The following is a 22,251-nucleotide window of genomic DNA, read 5'->3' on the forward strand; positions in this document are numbered from 1 at the left end:
TTGAGCCCAGGCCCTATCCACCTAACCTGGTATTGGCAGACCCCAGTCACACAGCCAGCGTATAAATGCAGCACCAACACAGGCAAGATGGGTTGAATAGCCTCCTCCTGTGCTGAAAGATGCTACGATTTTGTCTTGGCCTGTATTTCTTTGCAGACCAATGCCAGAGGTCCCAGAATTAAAGGCAATTACTTCCCCATGCTTTCGTTCATTCAAATGTATCGCTGTCCTGATAAGAGGACCCCTCTCCTTCTTTTTTCAGGTGCCAAGTGTCATGCATCTTGTAATGGACATTGCTGGGGCCCTAGTGAGGATGACTGTCAGACTTGTGAGTATATTGTCTATTACTGAACATTTCGGTTACTGTATATATGGAGCTAGAAAACAGGTTAGTTATGATCTAATTGAACAGCAGAATAGGCTCAAGGGCCTACTCCTGTTCCTACTGCTGCTAGGTAATAGTGAGGTACAGAAAATGGACAGGTTAAGGTGCAATCCATCGGCTTAAGATTGACTTAAGAATTGTAACAGACATTTGCACCATAGCAACTCAATTCAAGTACAGCACATGTTTCTCAAACATGTCAATGCATTCTGGCAGTCGCCAGACTTAACGGATGAATAGAATACAAGTATGAAGAGATGAGGAAAAAATTTGCAATAATTAAAAGAAATATGATCGCACGTGTTGGAGGCTGCCAGCTCCCCTTGTTTTCTCATGCTCACTCATTTAAATAACTCATTCAAAGTGCAGGTATTCTAAAAGGTAAACCAAATTAGTTGCAGACAATTATAAATTAGTGTCAGCTTGGCTCGCTGTGTGTGAAGGTTGTGGTTTTCAAGCGTCATCCCAAGATTTGAGTGCATATTCTAGGTGGATTCTTGAATGCAGTGCTGCTGAAATGCCACATTGTTGGAGGTGTAATTTTTGGATTAGCTGTTAAACTGAAAGCCCCCATCTGCCTGTTCAGTAGATGTAAGAGACCTTGATGGCACTTGTACTTTGAGTCGTTCCAGAGAACGGATAATGCACGTTTTTTTTTGCAGGTAGAGCTGGTGAGTTTGGACACTCCTGTCTGCTCTACCATTTGAAATAAGAATGTCAAAATGTTATCTCGGCCATTTAGGACTGAAATAAAAAGAAATGTCTTCACTCAAAGGGTTGTCAATCTTTGGAATTCTCTACCCCAGAGAGCTGTGGATGTTCAGTTGTTCAAGACTGATACTGATTTGATTTATTATTGTCACAGTACAGTGAAAAGTATTGTTTCTCACTCGTTATAAGAACATAAGAACATAAGAAATAGGAGCAGGAGTAGGCCATCCAGCCCTTCGAGCCTGCCCCGCCATTCAATAAGATCATGGCTGATCTGTTGTGGCTCAGTTCCACTTTCCCGCCCTCTCCCCATAACCCTTAATCCCCTCTCTTATCAAAAACCCATCAACCCGCGTCTTAAAAATATTTAGCGAGGCAGCCTCCACCACTTCAACGGGCAGAGAATTCCAGAGATTCACCACCCTTTGAGTGAAGAAGTTCCTCCTCAACTCCGTTCTAAACCACCCCCCCTTTATCTTGAGGCTGTGCCCCCTAGTCCTACTGTCTTTTTTGAGCGGGAAGAGTCTCTCCACCTCTATCCTATCCATCCCATTCATCATCTTATACATCTCAATGAGATCTCCCCTCATTCTTCTAAACTCTAACGAGTACAAGCCTAGTTTATTCAGCCTCTCCTCATAGCTCAACCCCCTCAACTCCGGAATCAGCCTAGTAAACCTCCTCTGCACTCCCTCCAAGGCCAAAATATCTTTGCGCAGGTGCGGCGCCCAAAACTGCACACAGCACTCCAGCTGCGGCCTCACCAATGCCCTATACAGCTGCAGCAAGACCTCCCTACTTTTATATTCAATCCCCCTCACTATGAAGGCCAGCATCCCATTCGCCTTCCTGACCACCTGCTGCACCTGCAAGCTGGGTTTTTGCAACTCATGCACAAGGACCCCGAGGTCCCTCTGCACCGTCGCCTGCTGCAGTTTTTCGCCACGTAAGTAATAATCCTTCCTACCATTATTCCTACCAAAGTGGACCACCTCACACTTGCCAACATTAAATTCCATTTGCCATTTCCTGGCCCATTCGCCCAGCCTATCTAGATCCTTCTGCAGACTCTCCACACCCTCCGCACAATTTGCCGTTCCCCCAATCTTGGTGTCATCAGCAAATTTCGACACCCTACACTCGGTTCCCTCCTCCAGATCATCTATATAAATGGTAAAAAGCTGAGGCCCCAGCACCGACCCCTGGGGCACTCCACTAGTCACCATCCGCCAATCCGAATAGCACCCATTGACCCCCACTCTCTGCCTCCTATTTGACAACCAATCCTCTATCCACGCTAACACCCTACCCCCAACTCCATGTCCCTCGACCTTCTGCAATAACCTCTTGTGAGGTACTTTGTCAAACGCCTTCTGAAAATCCAGAAAGACCACATCCACCGGCTCTCCTCTATCCACCGCCCTAGACACATCCTCATAGAACTCCAGTAAATTTGTCAGACACGACTTCCCTTTAATGAAACCGTGCTGCGTCTGTTCTATGAAGCAGTTCCCTTCAAGATGCCCCGCAATTTCCTCCTTAATGACGGATTCTAACATTTTACCTACCACAGACGTTAAACGAACCGGCCTATAATTCCCCGCCTTTTGCCTGGCACCCTTCTTAAACAACGGCGTAACATTAGCCGTTTTCCAATCCTCCGGCACTTCCCCGGAATCCAGCGACGTCTGGAAAATAACCACCAAGGCATCCACTATCACCTCCGCCATTTCTTTCAGAACCCTCGGATGCATTCCATCTGGTCCTGGGGACTTGTCCACAATCAGCCCCTCCAGTCTGTCGAGCACCGCCTCTCTAGTAACAGTAATGTCATTAAGACCCTCCATTCCTACCACCTTTCCATCACTAACACCCGGCAAATTATTCACGTCCTCCTCCGTGAAGACAGAAACAAAAAAGTTATTCAATACCTTAGCCATATCCCCATCCCCTACCACTAGGTCCCCTTTCTCATCCTCTAAAGGACCAACGTTCACCCTAGCCAGCCTCTTCCTTTTTATATATTTATAAAAACTCTTGCTATCCTTTTTTATATTAAGCGCTAGCCCAGCTTCATAGTTTCTCCTACCCTTCTTTATCAACTTCTTTGTCAATCTTTGTTGACATTTAAACCTCTCCCAATCCTCTTCTCGCCCACTACTCTTAGCTACTCTAAATTCCTCCGCTTTTAATTTAACACTTTCCTTCACCTCCTTCGTTATCCACGGCTTATTACCTCTCCTCCTACAGTCCTTTTTGACCATCGGAATAAATTTCTGCTGAGCACCAAGAAAGATCTCCTTAAAGATCCTCCACTGCTCCTCAGCAGACCTACCTTCCAACGCGCTCCCCCAGTCCACATTCGCCAATTCTTCTCTCATCCTACCGTACTCCCCTCTATTCAAACAAAGTACGCGTGTCCGGGAACCCACTTTCTCCTCCTCCATCTGCACCAGAAACTCCACCATACAATGATCACTCTCCCCAAGAGGATCCTTCACCGCAAGGTCCCTAATTCTACCCGCCTCATTACATAGCACCAGATCCAAGATAGCTCTCTCCCTCGTCGGCTCCAACACACACTGTTCAAGGAAACTATCCCGGCAGCATTCCAAGAACTCCTCCTCGAGCCCACCGCGTCCAACGTGGGTCGACCAATCAATATGCAGATTGAAATCCCCCATAACTACGGCCGTCCCATTCCTGCACGCCGCACTTATTTGCGCGTTAACAGCCCGCCCCACCTCCAGATCATTATTCGGGGGCCTATAGACGACACCCACCAGCGTCTTCCTCCTTTTGCTGTTCCTAATCTCCACCCACAACGATTCCACTTTCTGCTCCTTGGCTCCAATATCATCCCTTGCTACCACCTTGATGCTATCCTTAATCAGCAGAGCTACACCCCCCACTTTTCCCTCCTGCCTATCCTTCCTAAACACTTGATAGCCCTGTACATTCAGCTCCCAGTCCCTGTCACCCTGCAGCCACGTCTCTGTAATGGCCACCAGATCGTATCCATTTGTGTCGATCTGCATCACCAGCTCATCCACTTTATTCCGAATGCTTCGTGCATTCAGATAAAGCGCTTTCATCCCAGCCTTCACCTGGACCCTATTTGCTGTAACGCCACCAACTATACTCACGCCCCCTACTCCCTCTATTATTGGGACATCCTCGGCCTCTTCCCTTACCTGTCCTGTAATGTCACCTACCCTCGCACTCTCCCCCCCCTAATTAGTTTAAAGCCCTGTCTACAGTCCTCTTTACTCGATTCGCCAGCACTCTGGTCCCAGCACGGTTCAGACCAACCCCATCCTGCCCGAACAGGTCCCACCTACCCCAATACTGGTGCCAATGCCCCATAAATTCAAACCCATTCCTCCCACACCAATCCCTGAGCCACCCATTCACTTCCTTAATCCTGTCAACCTTATGCCCGTCTGCACTCGGTTCAGGCAGTAGCCCAGAGATACCATTCATAAAGTACATAGGGGAGAAGTAATGAATAGGGTGCAGAATATAGTGTTGCAGTTACAGATAGGGTGAAGAGAAAGATCAGCTTAATATAAGGTAGGTCCATTGAAAAGTCTGATGACAGCAGGGAAGAAGCTGTTCTTGAGTCGGTTAGTACATGTTCTCAGACTTTTGTATCTTTTTACGGATGGAAGAAGGTGCTAGAGAGTATATCTATGGTGTGTGGGGTCCTTGATTTTGCTGGCTGCTTTACAGAAGCAGCGGGGAATGTAGACAGACTCAATGGATGGGAGGGTGGTTTGATACATTTTTGGACACTAAAGCATTATGGGAAAGGGGAAAGTGGAGTTGAGATAGAAGATCAACAGTGAAGAATGGAGCAGGCTTGAGGGGCTGGATGTCCTACTCCAATTGTTTACCTGTGTGAGGTACTGGAGGGTACCTGGCCTCTGTGGAAGGCTGGATGAATCAATGTCTTGAGGTAAATAGGAGAAAAAAATTGAGAAGTACAAAAAGTAGTAGTGATTCCAAGCTTTCTCCGACAGTTGGAATTGTCAACCTTGAGCTTTTTCCTGTTTTCCACTCTCTCCCTTTTTCTTTCCCTCAGTGACTAAATCAGTGTGCGCTCCTCAGTGCAATGGCCGATGCTTCGGACAACACAACCCCAGTGAATGCTGCCACAGCGAGTGTGCTGGTGGATGTTCAGGGCCGAAAGATACAGACTGTTTTGTAAGTCTTGGAAAGGATTTTTCTTTCGTCAATGGGTGGCTATATGGGAATTCTAATACAGAAACAAAATATTGCGAATACTGGAAATTGGAAAAGAAAGCAGAAGTCCTCAAAACACTCAGCAGATCAGGCCGTACTAAGTGTAAATTTTAACTGTACCTGACTTGATCAGGAGTGAGAACTGAGCCTGTGCCATTTTACTAGGAGATGATGATGTAACCAAGAACAAGCAAATGCTTGTCTTTTTCCTCTGCAGGCAGGAGGTGCTGGCTTGCATGTGGTTGATTTGAGTGTGGGACAGTAATAGTCCTGACACACAGTTACAGTCAGAAATAACTCCATCAGGAAAATAGCGTTGAAATTGAGAGGTGAATGGGAGGAAGCATGATTGTATAAGCAGAATTGATGTGGTGAATGTAAGAGTGGGATGAGCATTGCATAGTGAGCGTGAGAGTGTATGTGCTAGGGACTAAATGTCTGGTGGACACTAATTGGAATGAAAGTGGGAGAGTGAGTGGGAATTGAGAGACTGAGGACAATGGCGAGTTGCTGTGATGGGACTGATAGCCAGAGTGATTGAAACTGAAATCCATTGAGGCAGGGATTGAGAGGCAGAGAGTGAGACCAGTGACGGGGATGGAGAGTGAGCAATGGGGATTAACAGAAAGAGGTGTGAGACTCTGACAGATTGAGACAGGCTAAGAGACAGCCACTGCATGTGAGTGAGTGAAGGGTTGCAGTGTGCACAAATGTCAGCGTGTGAAATGGTTATTCCGCTAGTCAGTTTGTTTCTTACATGAGGCTATGTTCCCACAGGCATGCAGGCGTTTTAATGACAGCAATGCCTGTGTTCCAGTCTGTCCAAAGCCATTAATTTACAACAAGCAGTCCTATCAGCTGGAGCGCAACCCAGACACCAAATATATGTACGGAGCTTTCTGTGTGAAGAGCTGCCCTGGTAAGTGCACCGGGTTTTTACACTGTTGATGTAAATTTGTTTTCCTTTCACTTCATTCTCTATGAATCATGGATTCATCAGGAGAGCTCATGCAACACTGAGCAGTGTCTGTAACGGACCACTGGACTATCTATGGTAATGACCCCCTTTCCTGAGAGAACAACCTGCCCCAATCCACCTCCAACTGGTGTCCAGGCTGAGATCAGCTAACTCAACAGACCAGAGTGGAACCTGGAATCTTGCTGCTCTGTATGGCTCTGGGATCTTGGTTTTACATTACCACACTGCCCCATCCCCAACTCCCAGCATTGAAGGGAGTGTTGGGATAGGGTTTCATTCTACTGTGTTGACACTCGACAAACGGAGAGTCACGGAATGCAGAATTAGACCATTTGGCCTTTTGTGCCTATCCTGGCTCTTTGAAAGAATTATCCAAATAGTCCCACTCCACTGCTCTGTCCCCATCACCCTGCAAATTTATCTTCTGTCGGCAATTTTGAATTAGCCCATTATACATTATTTCAATTTTCCCTTCCATCAAAGGCACTGGGAGGGAAAATCAGGCAGAGTGGATAATGGGCAGCCATTTTGGTGTCATTCACCTTGCCCAAAGTTAAAAATGACCCTGGTGGTTAATTTACTTTGTGGTGAATGTTTTTTAACTGCTGGAAATCATTACTGGCACTTTGAGGCAAGTGCTCATGGAATGTAACTGGAAAGTTCACCCTGTCTTTTGTTCTGCAGCGAACTTTGTCGTCGATCAGAGTTCTTGTGTTCGTGCCTGTCCCAGTGACAAGATGGAGGTTGAGAAAAATGGTCTGAAAATGTGTGAGCCGTGTGACGGCCTCTGTCCGAAAGGTGAGTGGTGAAGTGTGAGCAGTACAGACCAAACTCCCTCCCTCACCTGGGCACAAATACACTTTAAGTTACAAACATTTCCACCCTCTCAGTTAATACTGTATCAGTTGATAGCTGATTGGGATTCAAGCTCTATCACTTGAATTACATCCAGCCTGTCAAACTGCAATGTGTTTAAGAGATGTGATTTGGAACTTGGAGATAACTTGGAGTTGGAGATAACTTGGAAATCCGGCAAGTAAGATAATCTTTGCAGGTTTGTTCTAAATGTCTGCAGTGCAATCTCATATTGAGATGCCCAACTTAAACCAGAAGTATCTTTCTTTTAACCTTGTATCTATTCAGTTTTAGATTAAGTTGTTTAATTTACCTGGACATTTTAAAATGTGCATATAGTGGGAGGTGGTGGCATAGCGGTATTGTTGCTGGACTAGTAATTCAGAGACCCAGGGTAATGCTCTGGGGAACAGGGCTCAAGTCCAACAATCATAGATGGTGTAATTGGAATTCTCAATAAAAATCTGGATTAAAAATCTAATGATGACCATGAAACCATTGTCGATTGTGGTTAAAAACTCATCTGGTTCACTAATGTCCTTTAAGGAAGGAAATCTGTTGTCTTTACCTGGTCTGGCCTACATGTGACTCCAGATCCACAGTAATGTGGTTGACTTGGCAGGATGGCACAATGGTTAGCGCTGCTGCCTCAGTGCCAGGGACCCGGGTTCAATTCCGGTCTTGGGTGATTATCTGTGTGGAGTTTGCATGTTCCCCCCATGCTTGTGTGGGTTCCCTCCGGGTGCTCCCGTCTTCTCTCTCAGTTCAAAGATATGTCGGTTAGGTGAATTGGCCATGATAAATTACTCCTTTAATTTTCCAAGGCTAGGAGGATTAGCCATGGTAAATGCGTGAGGTTAGGGTGGGGTGGTGGGTCTGGGTATGATATTTTGTCAGAGAGTCGGTGCAGACTCAATGGGCCAAATGGTGTCCTTCTGCACCGTAGTGATTCTATGATTAGATGTCCTCAGGGATGGAGAACCCAGCCATGAATGCAGATGGGAGATTTTTGGTGACAATTAACAAAAACCAAACACCCATCCCTTGTATTATCCTGTCAAACCACTAGCTGTAGAAATAAAGGCCAAGTGTAACAAATTGTCCCTAAATTATTCTCCCCTGAATCTGGTTTCCAATGGGGGTACCGTACGCATACACATGGGTCAAGGTAGGTGTACGAAAATGCTTTGTTAAGATGGCGACGCGGGCTCGGTGGGCCAAAGGGCCTGTTTCCCATTCTGTGTTGTTCTTTGTTCTTTGCCCTGTTGCCAGTTAGCTGTGAGGGGTCCAGCTTTAAGAACATAAGAACATAAGAAATAGGAGCAGGAGTAGGCCATCTAGCCCTTCGAGCCTGCCCCGCCATTCAATAAGATCATGGCTGATCTGAAGTGGATCAGTTCCACTTTCCTGCTTTCTCCCCATAACCCTTAATTCCCTTGTCTATCAAAAACCTATCTACCCGTGACTTAAATATATTCAGCGAGGTAGCCTCCACCACTTCAACGGGCAGAGAATTCCAGAGATTCACCACCCTTTGAGTGAAGAAGTTCCTCCTCAACTCCGATCTAAACCGACCCCCCCCCTTATCTTGAGGCTGTGCCCTCTAATCCTGCTGTCCTTTCTAAGCGGGAAGAATCTCTCTACCTCTACCCTATCCATCCCTTTCATTATCTTATACGTCTCTATAAGATCCCCCTCATCCTTCTAAACTCCAACGAGTCCAGACCCAGTCTATTTAGTCTCTCTTCATAGTCCAACCCCCTCATCTCCGGTATCAGCCTAGTGAACCTCCTCTGCACTCCCTCCAAGGCCAATATATCGTTGCGCAAGTGCGGTGACCAAAACTGCACACAGTACTCCAGCTGCGGCCTCACCAGTGCCCTGTACAGTTGCAGCAAGACCTCCCTGCTTTTATATTCTATCCCCCTCGCTATAAAGGCCAGCATCCCATTCGCCTTCTTGATCACCTGTTGCACCTGCAGACTGGGTTTTTGCGACTCATGCACAAGGACCCCCAGGTCCCTCTGCACTGTAGCATGCTGCAGCTTTTCGCCCTTTAAATAGTAATCCCTCCGACTATTATTTCTGCCAAAGTGGATAACCTCACACTTGTTAACGTTATACTCTATCTACCAGGTTCTCGCCCACTCGCTCAGCCTATCCAGATCCCTCTGCAGACTTTCCACACCCTCCGTGCAATTTGCTTTTCCACTCATCTTCGTGTCATCAGCAAATTTCGTCACCCTACACTCAGCCCCCTCCTCCAGATCATCTATATAAATGGTAAATAGCTGAGGCCCCAGCACCGATCCCTGCGGCACTCCACTAGTCACCGACCGCCAATCAGAATAGCACCCATTGATACTAACTCTCTGCCTCCTATTAGACAGCCAATCCTCTATCCACACTAACACCTTACCCACAACTCCGTGCACCCTAACCTTCTGAAGCAACCTTTTATGAGGCACCTTATCAAACGCCTTTTGAAAATCTAGAAACACCACATCCACCGGTTCCCCTCTGTCTACCGCACTAGTCACATCCTCATAGAAATACGTTAAACACGACTTCCCCTTAACGAATCCGTGCTGCGTCTGCTCTATCAAACCATTCCTTTCTAGGTGCCTCGCTATTTCTTCTTTGATGACGGATTCAAGCATTTTTCCAATTACAGACGTTAAACTAACCGGCCTATAATTCCCTGCCTTTTGTCTGCTACCTTTTTTAAACAGCAGCGAAACATTGGCCGTTTTCCAATCTTCCGGCACTTCCCCGGAACCCACTGAATTTTGGTAAATAATCACTAAGGCGTCTACTATCACCTCTGCCATTTCCTTCAGAACCCTGGGATGCATTCCATCCGGTCCTGGGAACTTGTCCACCATCAGTCCCGTTAGTCTATCAAGCACTACCTCTCTAGTGACAGTAATCGCATTCAGGTCCTCAACTCCTACCATCCTTCTATCTTTAATATCCGGCAAACTATTCGCGTCCTCCTCCGTGAAGACCAAGGCAAAAAGCTTTAAAGGAGTGCAGCCTTTACCCAGACCTTGCTGGTAAGATCTTTCTTCCTTCTGTCAAATTTGTGGTTTTTAACAGAAGCAATGGTGAATTGCATTTTAAACAAAATAGCATTGTGATGGGAATGATCTGTGGTTTTCTCAAAAATAAAATCTGTATGTGTTGGAAATTTGAAAGAAAAGCAGAGAAGGCTAGAAATAGTCAACAGAGAATAGAGTTTATGTTTCCGATATGGAGCCTTCATCAGAACCATGCTTGTTCTGTCTTCTTCCCACATTCCAAATAAATAAATAAGTGCCAGTTTAAGGAATTTTATATTGATTGATAGTGAGCCATTAGTAGCAGAACAGGGTCCTCTCACTGGCTCTGACACAGAAAGAACGTTGATTTTAAACAGTGACTTTCATGCCTCAGGATGTCCTACCAATACATTACTTTTCAAGTGTAACTACTACTTTTATGTAGGCAAATGTAACACAGAGAGGACCCACAAACAGCAACTGAAGGAATCATTGATAAGTTTGTTTTTGATGCTGGTTGAGACAGATTCCCTGGGCTTCAAATAACAGCAAGGGGTCTTGATAGTCCACTACAATAGGTTGATGCGGGCCTCGGTTTAATGTCTCAACCTCTGTCTCATCAGGGGTGGCACAGTGGTTAGCACTGCTGACTCACAACACCAGGGACCCAGGCTTGATTCCAGTCTTGGGTCACTGTCTGTGTGGAGTTTGCACATTCTCCCCGTGTTTGCGTGGGTTTGCTCCGGGTGCTCTGGTTTCCTCCCTCATTCCAAAGATGTGTAGGTTAGGTGGATTGGTCGAGCTAAATTGTCCCTTAGTGTCAGGGGGACTAACAAGGTCAATATATAGGGTTATGGGGATAGGGCCTAGGTGGGATTGTTGTTGGTGCAGGCCGAAAGACCTCCTTTTGCACTGTAGGGATTCTATGATTTTTCTATGATTGAAAAGATGGCACCAGTGATCGTGGAGAACTGCCTTTCTAATGCGGTGAAGTGCTGGCCTAGATTACAGGCTCAAATCTCAGGTAGGGCTTGAACCTACAGCCACTGAAGCAGATTTTATTCACAATAGTCTTCTCATGTAATCAGTGGCAAGAATAATAAGAGACACAGATTTTTTTTCTTTAGTGTAATAAAGTACACACAACAGAAATAGACTTTGGATTGACAAAGAGAAAGGTGGGCAAAGGAACACTGAACAAAAAGGGAAAGGTAGCAAATGGATTGGTACTAAATCACAGCGGTGGAAAGAATGTGTGAAGAAGATTGAAGTGAAAATTAAACTGGAAAATGTAAAGGGGAGAAATTACGACTCGGACATAGAAGAGTATCAAGGAGGAACTGACTAACTGCGCTGTCTTGGGAAGCTGAAGAATAAGTTGAGATTGGCAGACAGATCAACCTATTTATGTCCTTGCATCATTTAGCTGAAGTGTGTTTGCTTGTTGGCATTTTTACTTGCTACGATATTTTAAAGGAGCTATATCAATGCAAGTTAATATGACACCTTCTGATATTTGGTACAAACATCTGGAGTCACTGGCTTTCAGTTGAAAGATGTTATTAGGAGGCTTGCATTTAACATAACCTAGTTAGTGTGAAGCAGTAATCAGCCAAGTAAGTGGAATGCTGAGCTATGCTGCTAAATCAGGAGAGTATAAGTCAGAGGGTCTTGTGCTAAAATAGCAGTGCCCTGGTCAGATTGCACATTGACTACTGTGTCCAGATTTGACCAGTGAGACACAAGGGAAACATTCAAATCCCGAAGGCAGAACAGAGAACAACCACTAAGCTGTTTCTGAGTGTGAAAGGATTGTATTATTAGGGGGAAAAAAAATGAGCTCTTCAACCACATTACAAGATAGTAAATTGTATGGAGAAAATACATACAGAACATTTCTTCAAAAGAAACCATGGTGATAGGACAAGGCGATATGGTGTCAATATTGGTGTGATTGGGTAATTCCATGGGTTCAAACAGGCAAAAGGCAAATTTAGGGCTGTTGTTCTTCATTCAGAGCAGTCAACGTGTGGACTTTAGCTTAGACAGTGGAGACAAAACATTCTGGAATCATATAAGAAGTATTTGGAAGTTAATACATGGAGAAGTGCAGAGGTTTTCTGGATGAATGGGCTAAGATGGGCAGAATAGATTTACCCATCTCCATTCAAATTGTCTCATTGCTCTGTCGGACTGTTTATTTGGGGGGGTGGTGCAAAGAGAGAATGTGTAAACTTTGTGGCTGCTGACGTGGAGCTTAAAGAAGTTAATACTCTCCAACAGCACCACCATCAGGCACTTAGTGACTCTGCAGCTTGGATTCCACAGTATCCATTTTAGATACTGTATTGCACAAAAGATGAGTGTACAGAAATTGCAAATTCAACCATACTTAGGTTACCAATGTGACTTTTATGCTTTCGCCTTTTCCTGACTTTATTTTGATAATTTCCCCTTTGCTGATTCTTGGATACAGTTCCACAGATGTCTGCAGCCCTTCAACATTGTGTGAGACTAGACAGTGAATATTGGTCTACTTCATGACAGGAAATTGCCAAGTTTCTACTTTGGCTGGGACCAGCTAATTCAGAACAGACCAGGAATTAAACCTAGGCCCTTCTGGCCTGTATGCCTTGAAAGAGAAAAAACTTGCATTACTCAAACACGATCTTTGCTTTCTTATGTGACCAGCTTGTGCAGGAACTGGGGCTGGAAGTCGATATCAAACGGTGAATTCAAACAACATTGATCAGTTTATCAACTGCACAAAGATCACCGGAAATCTTGACTTTCTCATCACTGGTATCAACGGGTAAGGAAGAAAACTTGGTTGGACTGATGGCTGACAAGAAATTGTAGTCATGTGAATCCCATGCAACCCTCGTGGCTGTGAAAATGTTCATCCATCGTTGTCATGTAGCGAAATAATGAATGGAGACTATGGAGTGGGGGGAATGTTATTAGCAGAGTTGTAACCCATCCCATTTTGCGCACAACTTGGTTGAAGTTGTCACTTGGGATTGGGAGCCCAAATGATCCATTTGCCTAGGGGTGGGGCAGTGGTGGGCAATACGGAGGAGTGCTGAATGGAACAGAGTCTTTCTCTCACCAAATCACACCTTACAGAAACCACCATCTCTCTCCACTCCATCATTCAATTCTCCCTTCCTCGTCAGAAAATTGATCTTTCAGCAGTCGTCTGATCTGTCTTACAGAAACCCTAGCTAACGTCCCCCCTCTATTGGCCCAGAGGTTAGTTATAACATTTCAACTCTGAAACCTGGGACCTTTGATCTGAATAGTTTGGCCATTTCTGGCTGAACGACTAGATTGGCTCTGTCTTTGTTTAAGTCATCTTGGAAAACTATTTCCAACTTCATTGAGATAATGGATTGTGCTATTCACACCCACCATGGATTAAGTTTAATGGGGAGACTGTAGTGTAGTGATAATATTACTGGACTAATAATCTAAAGACTCAGAGTAATGCTCTGGGAACCTGGGTTTGAATTCCATCACGGCAGAAAGTGAAATTCAAATTCAATAAAAATCTGGAGTTAAGTGTAAAGATAGCCATGAAATTATTGTTGATTGTTGTAAAACAAGTATGTCCGTTAGGAAAGAAATCTGCTGTCCTTACTTGGTCTGACCTACATGTGACTCCAGGCCCACAGCAATGTGGTTGACTCTTAAAAAATGCCGTCTGAACCAGGGCAATTAGGGATAGGCAATAAATGCAGGCCTACCCAGAGATGCCCACATACCATGAAAGAAGAAAAAAAATTGGTTGCAAAGCTGATCTTTCTGCTTTCAGTGTGTTTGAATGTTGATGTTTAGTTTTTTTTATCTTTGTAATTTGACAGTAAATCGCTGCTCTCATATTTACAAAGTGTTTTGAGTTTTTTTGTCACTGGCTTTGCTGATGGTTTACTTGGTATAAGGGTCACTTGATTTGTAGATGCTAGAATATGCCTTAGTTTTAGAATTAATTTAATTCCAGCTTTTTTGTTTGGTTTTAGGGACCTGTATCACAAAATTGCACCTCTCAATCCAGAAAAACTGAAAGTATTTAGAACTGTTCAAGAGATAACAGGTGGGTACCTTAGGCAGATGGGGAAAATTATGATGTGGAGTCTGGTAGCTTGGTGATTGCGTATTCTGTTCATTGATGTGAAGGCTGGTTCTTAAGCTAAATTAACTCTCAAGTGCTCTAAGCCAGTGGCTCCCAACTTTTCAGTAACACGGTACACTGCAATGAGACAAACAATTCCACGCCACACCCACATTTTTCTGCTGAACTGACTGCTCGTAAACACCCCACAATGTAGTGAACTTGTGTGTGATTGGCTACAACCACACACAAGGGACACAGTCACCCGGAGTCCCGTTTCCATGGAGATGGAATGTTAGTGCCTGCTATGTTTTTGGCAGGTTCCATGCGGATATTTGCCATTTCAGGCCATTCAAAAAGAAAGATTTGGAAAAGTGGTATCACAATCAGCAACAAATCTTGAATTATATTTATTTATATATTATTTTAAATGCCCATTTAAAATTAAGAATAATTCAATTAAACAAGTCAATGGTCAGGAAGAAAGAGGAAATATTAGAAACCATTACTTGCAAACTAAATCAACAAAATGCGTTGCATTCAAAATCAAGGAGACTTTGATATATCTGGAAATTGACCTGAACTGTTCAGTTAAATTTGTTATTTAAGAAAAAACTGCTAAAATCCACACTGGCCTTAGAGAGGGAGTAAATGATTTCCAGCAAACCTGCTCACCACAAACTAAATATAATCTTTCATTAGAATTTGGAGGAACACTGTGGGAGCTAAGACATATAAGATTGCAATTTCATTTAATAGTTCCAAATAGTGGCCAAATTAGTGGGTCATTCCAGTTTACTATAAATACAATCTGGCTTTTACTTTTTGCATTACTCACTGCATTAGGTATTAAGAAACAAGTTGACAGCCCTTTGTGCAGCATATCTCCTCTAAGATCTATTACAGAAAAGGCAGCCTTCATTACCTCATATGTGAGGATGTCAGGACTCTACCCTGGTGAAGATGACACTGTTGATTGATGCTAGGGGTTGGGCTCAGGCTCACACTATCGGAGTTTTCCGTCCATTTTCAGGGAAAATCCATTGAGAAATCTCCCAGATTTAACTCCTCGGTCCTTTACTTGGATTAGACCAGCATGGCTTTAATCACAGACAACCATCCACACCTTAAGCAAATTGAATCTTCTTTTTCAAAAAAGTAAAGGGAGATAGTCCAGCTCTTCCAAGTGTCTTTTCCTCTGACAACTTTCCTGAGTAGTTTTGCCTGCTGGGAAATCTCATTAACCAATCAGGTCAGAGACACAAGGGAATCCCCACACTTTCCATCCAATCAGCTAGTGATGTTGTGTGTGTCAACAGAGTTTAAAACAGAAGCTGTTTCTTTTAAAAAGCATGAAAATTACTCAGACTCTGAGAAATTGCAGAAGTAGCATGAACAACATACCCACAACTTGCCATAACAAAACAAATATCTCAGAATGGGGGCCACATGAGATGTACGTGTCCACTAGTGCTTGGAGATTGGAGGGTGGAAGAAAAAAAAATAAAAAGCATTCACCAAATTTAAAAGAAACAAAGGAAACTCATCCAGAAGGCGGTTACCAAAGCAGACACGGGCCTGGATCACGCCCACTCCTCCCCACCGGCGCAGTCCCTGAGTTTTATCTCCATCTTTCCTGGGCTCCTGCTCTGTTTAAAACCCGCAGCTGGCTGCGGCACACTTGCAAGCTTCCTGTGTGCCACAGCATAGTGGTTGGGAACCTCTGCTCTAAGTACTTGCTAATCACTTCTAATGACTGGATCAGTACTTCATTCTGGGTATCTGATGGCTATAAGTTTTAACCTTATGTGCCTCCATCTCAGCCCATTCTGGGTGCAGACCTGAGCATTATATTGTAAGTACATTACATAACACCAGTATTGCTGTGCTTTGATATAAGCCAGAGATCTGCAAATTTTAAGTATTGCTGTCTGACCCATCCCAGATAGAGCCCTGAAGGTACTAGACTTTTGAACAATATTATGCTAGTACAGCTTACACCAGGTACAAGCTTGAAAAGCTGAGCATAGATTACTGGGTAGTCTATTTAACGCCAAGTTGATCATAGCAAGGTTCATTCTTGGCATGGGACCAAAGGGCTGCCAAATATTCTTGGACTTTGAAAATTAGACATGAAGGAAAATGCAGAGGGGGGGGATAATCAGCTCTGGGTTGTTCTTGCACACGTCTGTGCCTAGTTATAGAGTGATTCACAGACAACAGAGTAGAGCCAGGCAGAAATCTCAGCCAAAGATGCAAAACATTTACAAAAGAAGCTACTCTGGAATATTTAGAATGAGCTGGGACAGAATTTTACTCAAATAATCTAAAACAATGATACTGCAAGGCTGATGTTTGAGCGTGAGGTCTGTTAATTGCTAAAGTTGTTTAAAGTCATGCCTACATTCTGTTTCCAGGTTACTTGAATATCCAGTCCTGGCCACAAAACATGACGGATTTCAGTGTCTTTTCCAATCTAACTACTATTGGAGGGAGGACACTCTACAAGTAAGAATTCACAAAACTGAAAGCTTAGTAATGTGAAGGCAGCCAATCTCAGCAGGATAGCTGAAGGGTTGCCCAGGGTAGTTCAGCAGCCTGGATCCTGGTAAGGGAGAGGACGTGGTGAAATGTCGGTTCAGAATCCTGCTTCTGATCAAAATCCAGTGGCTCCAGTTGCAAAGCGCAAGTTGGTGCATATGGGGTGAGAACAGGATTGGACTCAGCTGTGATTTCCTTTGCCACTGCACACCCCTCCCCCCCCCCCCCCCCCCCTCCAAGTGGTCTCATTTCGGTGACACACTGGCACATGTGGAGTCTGTGCTTGTGCGACTCTGAGCTGTCAGGACAGGAGGGGATGGAGTTTTGATTGTGATTGTGATTTTTTTTAAAAATTCATTCCTGGGATGCAAGTGTCACTGACAAGACCAGCATTTTTTTTATCCTTCCCTGATCGCCCCTTGAGCACAACTGAGTGGCTTGTCAGACCATTTCAGAGGCAGCAATCACATTGCTGTGGGTCTAATTACATACAATCACATGTAGGCCAAATTTGATATGGGCAGTGAACCAAATGGGGTTTTTCCAACAATCTAGGTGTTTTATAGTCACCATTACCAATACCAACTTTTTAATTCCAGATTTATTTAATTAACTGAATTGAAATTCCCCGGCAGCTGCAGTGGGATTTGAACTCGTGTCTCTGGATCATGAGGCCAGGCCTCTGGATTACTAGTTCAGTAACATAGCCACTATGCTTTTGTACCTATAACGAATGAGAGTTTCGGTCAGTTTCTCATCACGCTGTGGGAACGTGCCTGGCCGGCCCTGGAACACTAGAACATGGCTTTGTGCCTCTGATCCCCTACACGGTGAGCTTCTGATCAGAGGTGTCCTCTTAGATACGGCTGCACGAGGGTGGGAATAGATGAGTGAAATCAAGTGAAATGCTACCATAGCTGGTTCCAAGAGCTCTCACTGTGCTCCTCATTGTCCTGTTTTACAGCCGTGGTTTTTCTCTGATGATCATGAAGCTGAAGCAAGTGACATCTCTTGGGTTTCAGTCGCTGAAGGAGATTGGCGCTGGGCAGGTGTATGTGGCTTTCAATAAGTTACTCTGCTACTATCATACATTGAACTGGACAGCGCTATACCGTCGGAGGACACTAGCCCTTCCAGCCACCATCAAGAAAAACAAACCAGAAGCAACCTGCAGTAAGTGAGGGGGACACTTTCCTCTGAAGCTCAACAGCAGTTTGTATTTATTTAGCATCTTTAACACAGCAAAACCTCCTACCGTGCTTTATTGCAACATTATCAAACAAAATTTGACAATAAGCAATATAAGGAGATATTGGGACAGGTGGCCAAATATTTGGTCAAAAAGGTAAGTTTTAAGGAGTGTCTTAAAAGAACTAGAGAGGGGTTTAGAGAGGAATTCCAGAGGTTAGGGTCTAAGCAATAGAAGAGACAGCTGCCAATGGTGGGGTGTAGGAAGTGAAAGGGGCAAAGGAAGCCAGAGTTGAAGGAATGCAGATTCGTTGGAGGGTTGTAAGCCTGGAGGAGATTAAAATTGATAGGGAGGAGTGAGGGATTTGAACACAAGGATGAGAATTTTTAAATTGAGGTGTTGGTACACTGGGAACCAGTGTAGGTCAGCAAGCACAGGGATAGTGGCGTTAATTGAGCTTGGCGCAAGTTAGGATATGGGAGACAACGTTTTGGATGAGTTCATGGTTACAAAGTGTGGAAGAGGGCAGGCCAGCCCATTGGAATAGCTGAGCCTGGATGTAAGAAGCCCACAAATGAGGGTTTCAGCAGCAAATTGGCTGATGCAGAAGCACAAGAGATGATATTATGGAATTAGAGGTATGCGACCTTTGTGATGCTGTGGTTATGGATCAGACAGCTCAGGGTCAAGTCAGACATAGAAGTTATAAATAGACTGATTCAGCCTGAGACTTGGTGAGGGAACAGGATTTGTGCCTGGGTCTGAAAACAATGCTTTTGGTCTTCCCGATATTTAAAAGAGGGAAATTGTGGCTCACTCTTTTATCACTTTTATCCAGTAACTCACTCTGGACTTGATGTCAAACAAGTAGTCTGGCAACACAGAACTATCTTTAAGAGGCATAGGTATATCAGAGTAGTGCAGTGTAGAATCCTTTCCCATGTGGATAGTTAGCAGGTCAAAGAGCTGTCACTGCTCTCATGAACCTCCACTTGGCCTGCCACAGAGTAACATGGATTGAGGCTCTCAGCAGTTCTGTTCACTGTCTGTACACCATAAGACCTCTGGTTTTGTCCTGAATTAGCCAAGTGCAGGCAGACCATTAGGCGTGATGCTCCAATTCGTGTCAGGGACCCTAATTTAGAAAAGGGCAAGTGTGAAGGGTCCCAGACCTTATGATCTAGCAACCGCTTGCTTGAAGTGTGGGTTTGTCGTCATCGGGTGAACATAAGGTCTGCTTGGTTATGGTGCCTCACACAGATGAACAGCCCAACAATGTTCACTGAATTGTTGACACGAGTCATGACCCCCTTGAGCAAGAGTTGGTGCTGTGGCATCGTACTCCCAGTACGAGTTTGGGAGAGAAGGAGAAGAACAGCTGTGAAAGGCTGGAACAAAGGAAGCAAATTTGACAGCTAGAGCTTTCACTGTGATTGCTAACTTCCTTCAGACCATACAGCTTGACTTCAGCTCCTTGACTTGTTTTACAATTTGGCTGAACAATCACAGACTGGAGTTTAATAGCAGCAACAAACTGCAGGGTGCACTCTTTCTGTTGGTTTTAGTTGATACCAAAACAAATGCTGGTATGTTAAACACACAACTTCTATTTGGAGACAATTACCTAGTTACATCAGTGATAAGAGAATTAAGAAAAATGTGCCTAGAAGTCAGCCCCGAGCTCTCTGCATTTCCAACTAATGCAGAGGCTGGACTGCAGAAGACTGCTGTCATTGTTTCAGCAGTGAAGTCAGTGATGGATGGAAAATTCCACTTGCTCACCAGTTGGTGGTAAAATACCTTCTCCTGATTTAAAAAAAAACAAGTGGGCTGCCAGCTTGTTTGGCCAGTGCTGCTCCTTCCATCTCTCATTTTTCCTGTTTTCATTGCATATTCTGCATTTCACCTGTGCAGGCCAGTGAAGACATTTAGTAATGTTGTCACTGTTATAGAGGCCTTAATACCTTTCTCAGATTAGATATCTTAGTCAAAAAATGACTAAGTGTCATTTTGGGTGAGAAAACCGGCATGTTTCACAATTTTCTGTCCACGTGTAGTCATTTTTTTGAGAGGGGGTGAGTTTTTTGCATCGGTTTTGAGGGGATGGGGTCTAAACATGTCAGCAAGCCCAGCTTCACAGAGATCAGGTGCCCTTTTTAAAGAGCGCCTCAGTCTCAAAGTGAAATTGAAGACCCCCCCTTCCTCCCACCATGGACATCGGGACCCTGCCCCCCCTCATTGAAGGGATGTTTCCCCACTCCCCTCCCCAACAAAGATCACGGGCATTGGGGCATTAGTGCCATCCCAATGGGTCCCCATTCATGATCCTCTTGTCCCCTCACTTGATGACCCCTGCCTTGACCCCTCCTTCATGCTCCCCCCCCCCCCAGGCCCCGTCCCTGGCAGTGCCCACTTGGTAGTGTGTGGGTGCCAGTTGGTGATGCCAGGCTGGCACTACCAGATGGGCAGCACCCAGCCATGTCCCTGACCACCCAGGGGTTTCAATGGCCTCTGAGCCCCCCCCCGTCCCCCACACCAGCATGGCCATCACACCTGGTGTGGGGGACGGGGGGGGGCTCAGAGGCCATTGAAACCCCTGGGTGGTCAGGGACATGGCTGGGTGCTGCCCATCTGGTAGTGCCAGCCTGGCATCACCAACTGGCACCCACACACTACCAAGTGGGCACTGCCAGGGACGGGGCCTGGGGGGGGGGGAGCATGAAGGAGGGGTCAAGGCAGGGGTCATCAAGTGAGGGGACAAGAGGATCATGAATGGGGACCCATTGGGATGGCACTAATGCCCCAATGCCCGTGATCTTTGTTGGGGAGGGGAGTGGGGAAACATCCCTTCAATGAGGGGAGGCAGGGTCCCGATGTCCATGGTGGGAGGAAGGGGGGGTCTTCAATTTCACTTTGAGATTGAGGCGCTCTTTAAAAAGGGCTTGCTGATGTGTTTAGCGTGGCCGTCACTCCATTTGTGGAGATCAATAGTGATTCTTGCCGGGTCCTTGCTGTGCCCCAAGGTAGGAAAAACCCGGGAGCACAGAGTATCCAGCCTCAAACAGACTCAGCATATTTAAATATTTATTTAAATGTGACAACCTGGTTCTCGCCCTCTGACATCTCATCCAACTTATTGAGTGTACGATGGCTCTTTGACTGTGTGGTGCATCCTGTCCCTATCTGAAGTCCATATCCAGGAGGTGGAGAAATCATTGCATAGCAATCTGAGATGGGAATCCTGGCTCAATTTTATTCCCTCCCTCCCTGAACCTCAGACACAAATCAACTAATGTTTCCGCTGCTCCATCTAAAATCTGAGCAGACTTGGGCCTCGATGGGCAGTAACAACAAACAGAACGATGTATCATCACTGTGCCATTGTGAAACCAGGGGGACAGGAAGGCAGTCTGCTCTGAATCCTTTGCAAACAACAAGTTCTTGATGGATGTTTGAGATTGGGAAACAATAGCCTTGCCTTAACTGAAATTGGTGCTTGGAGTTGTATTAGATCTAAATATTGGCTCAAACCTGCTGGATGCCTGTATTAATGTTTGTGTGTTTTCTTTTCTCTCTTTATTCACAGAGGCTGAGGAAAAGGTGTGTGATCCTTTGTGTTCCAGTGATGGCTGTTGGGGCCCAGGTCCCAGTCAGTGCTTGTCGTGTGGCTTCTATAGTCGTGGTGGAATCTGTGTGAAAAGCTGTAATTTCCTGGAGGGGTAGGTTATTGTGACACTCGCTGTATTATCTGGAATTACTTCCTGCAATGCCCTGTTAGCATTGACCTATCTGCCCACCTATCCCCTGCTGCTGGATCTAATTTCATCATCCTGTATGAACTGGGGGTGAAAGAGAGTTTCAGTTATCTTTCCCCAGCATTTCCTGTCCTCAGTGATACGCAGTGCCTGCAGCCCAAACTAATCTAGTCTGAACTGGGAAAAGTCCCTCTGAAAGATGTGATCCAGCTCATATGTGGGAGCTTCCTGCTAAATGCTGCTTGTCCGATGAATTGACTCCATTATCATTGTCTAGAGAGGAATTCCTTTATTGCTGTGGTACAATAACATCTCAGTTCAAATCACGTCATTCAATCATAGGTGCATTCCCACTCTGTCATGCCAAAAGCTGCTTAAAATTGCACTATGTATGGGATGTAAAGACTAAGAGGGCATTTCAAAGGCAAATTGTATCCTG

At 45.0% G+C, this 22,251-nt stretch overlaps 1 protein-coding gene across 2 annotated transcripts in view; it reads left to right on the top strand.

Annotated features, from left to right (window-relative positions):
• The window catches only part of LOC145361999 (receptor tyrosine-protein kinase erbB-4-like), a 152,855-nt gene that overhangs the window by 91,746 nt on the left and 38,858 nt on the right, over positions 1-22,251 (top strand). For both annotated transcript variants that reach the window (XM_080218018.1, XM_080218017.1), the window contains exons 5-13: positions 263-328; positions 5,181-5,302; positions 6,119-6,260; positions 7,005-7,118; positions 12,908-13,028; positions 14,236-14,309; positions 16,745-16,835; positions 17,833-18,041; positions 21,644-21,776. In XM_080218018.1, coding sequence (XP_080074144.1) covers positions 263-328; positions 5,181-5,302; positions 6,119-6,260; positions 7,005-7,118; positions 12,908-13,028; positions 14,236-14,309; positions 16,745-16,835; positions 17,833-18,041; positions 21,644-21,776 — 1,072 coding nt within the window. The remainder of the gene's footprint in view (positions 1-262; positions 329-5,180; positions 5,303-6,118; positions 6,261-7,004; positions 7,119-12,907; positions 13,029-14,235; positions 14,310-16,744; positions 16,836-17,832; positions 18,042-21,643; positions 21,777-22,251) is intronic.

The sequence above is a fragment of the Carcharhinus amblyrhynchos genome, chromosome X (genome assembly GCF_965287045.1).
Source record: "Carcharhinus amblyrhynchos chromosome X, sCarAmb.v2.hapA, whole genome shotgun sequence".
Lineage (NCBI taxonomy): Eukaryota > Metazoa > Chordata > Chondrichthyes > Carcharhiniformes > Carcharhinidae > Carcharhinus > Carcharhinus amblyrhynchos.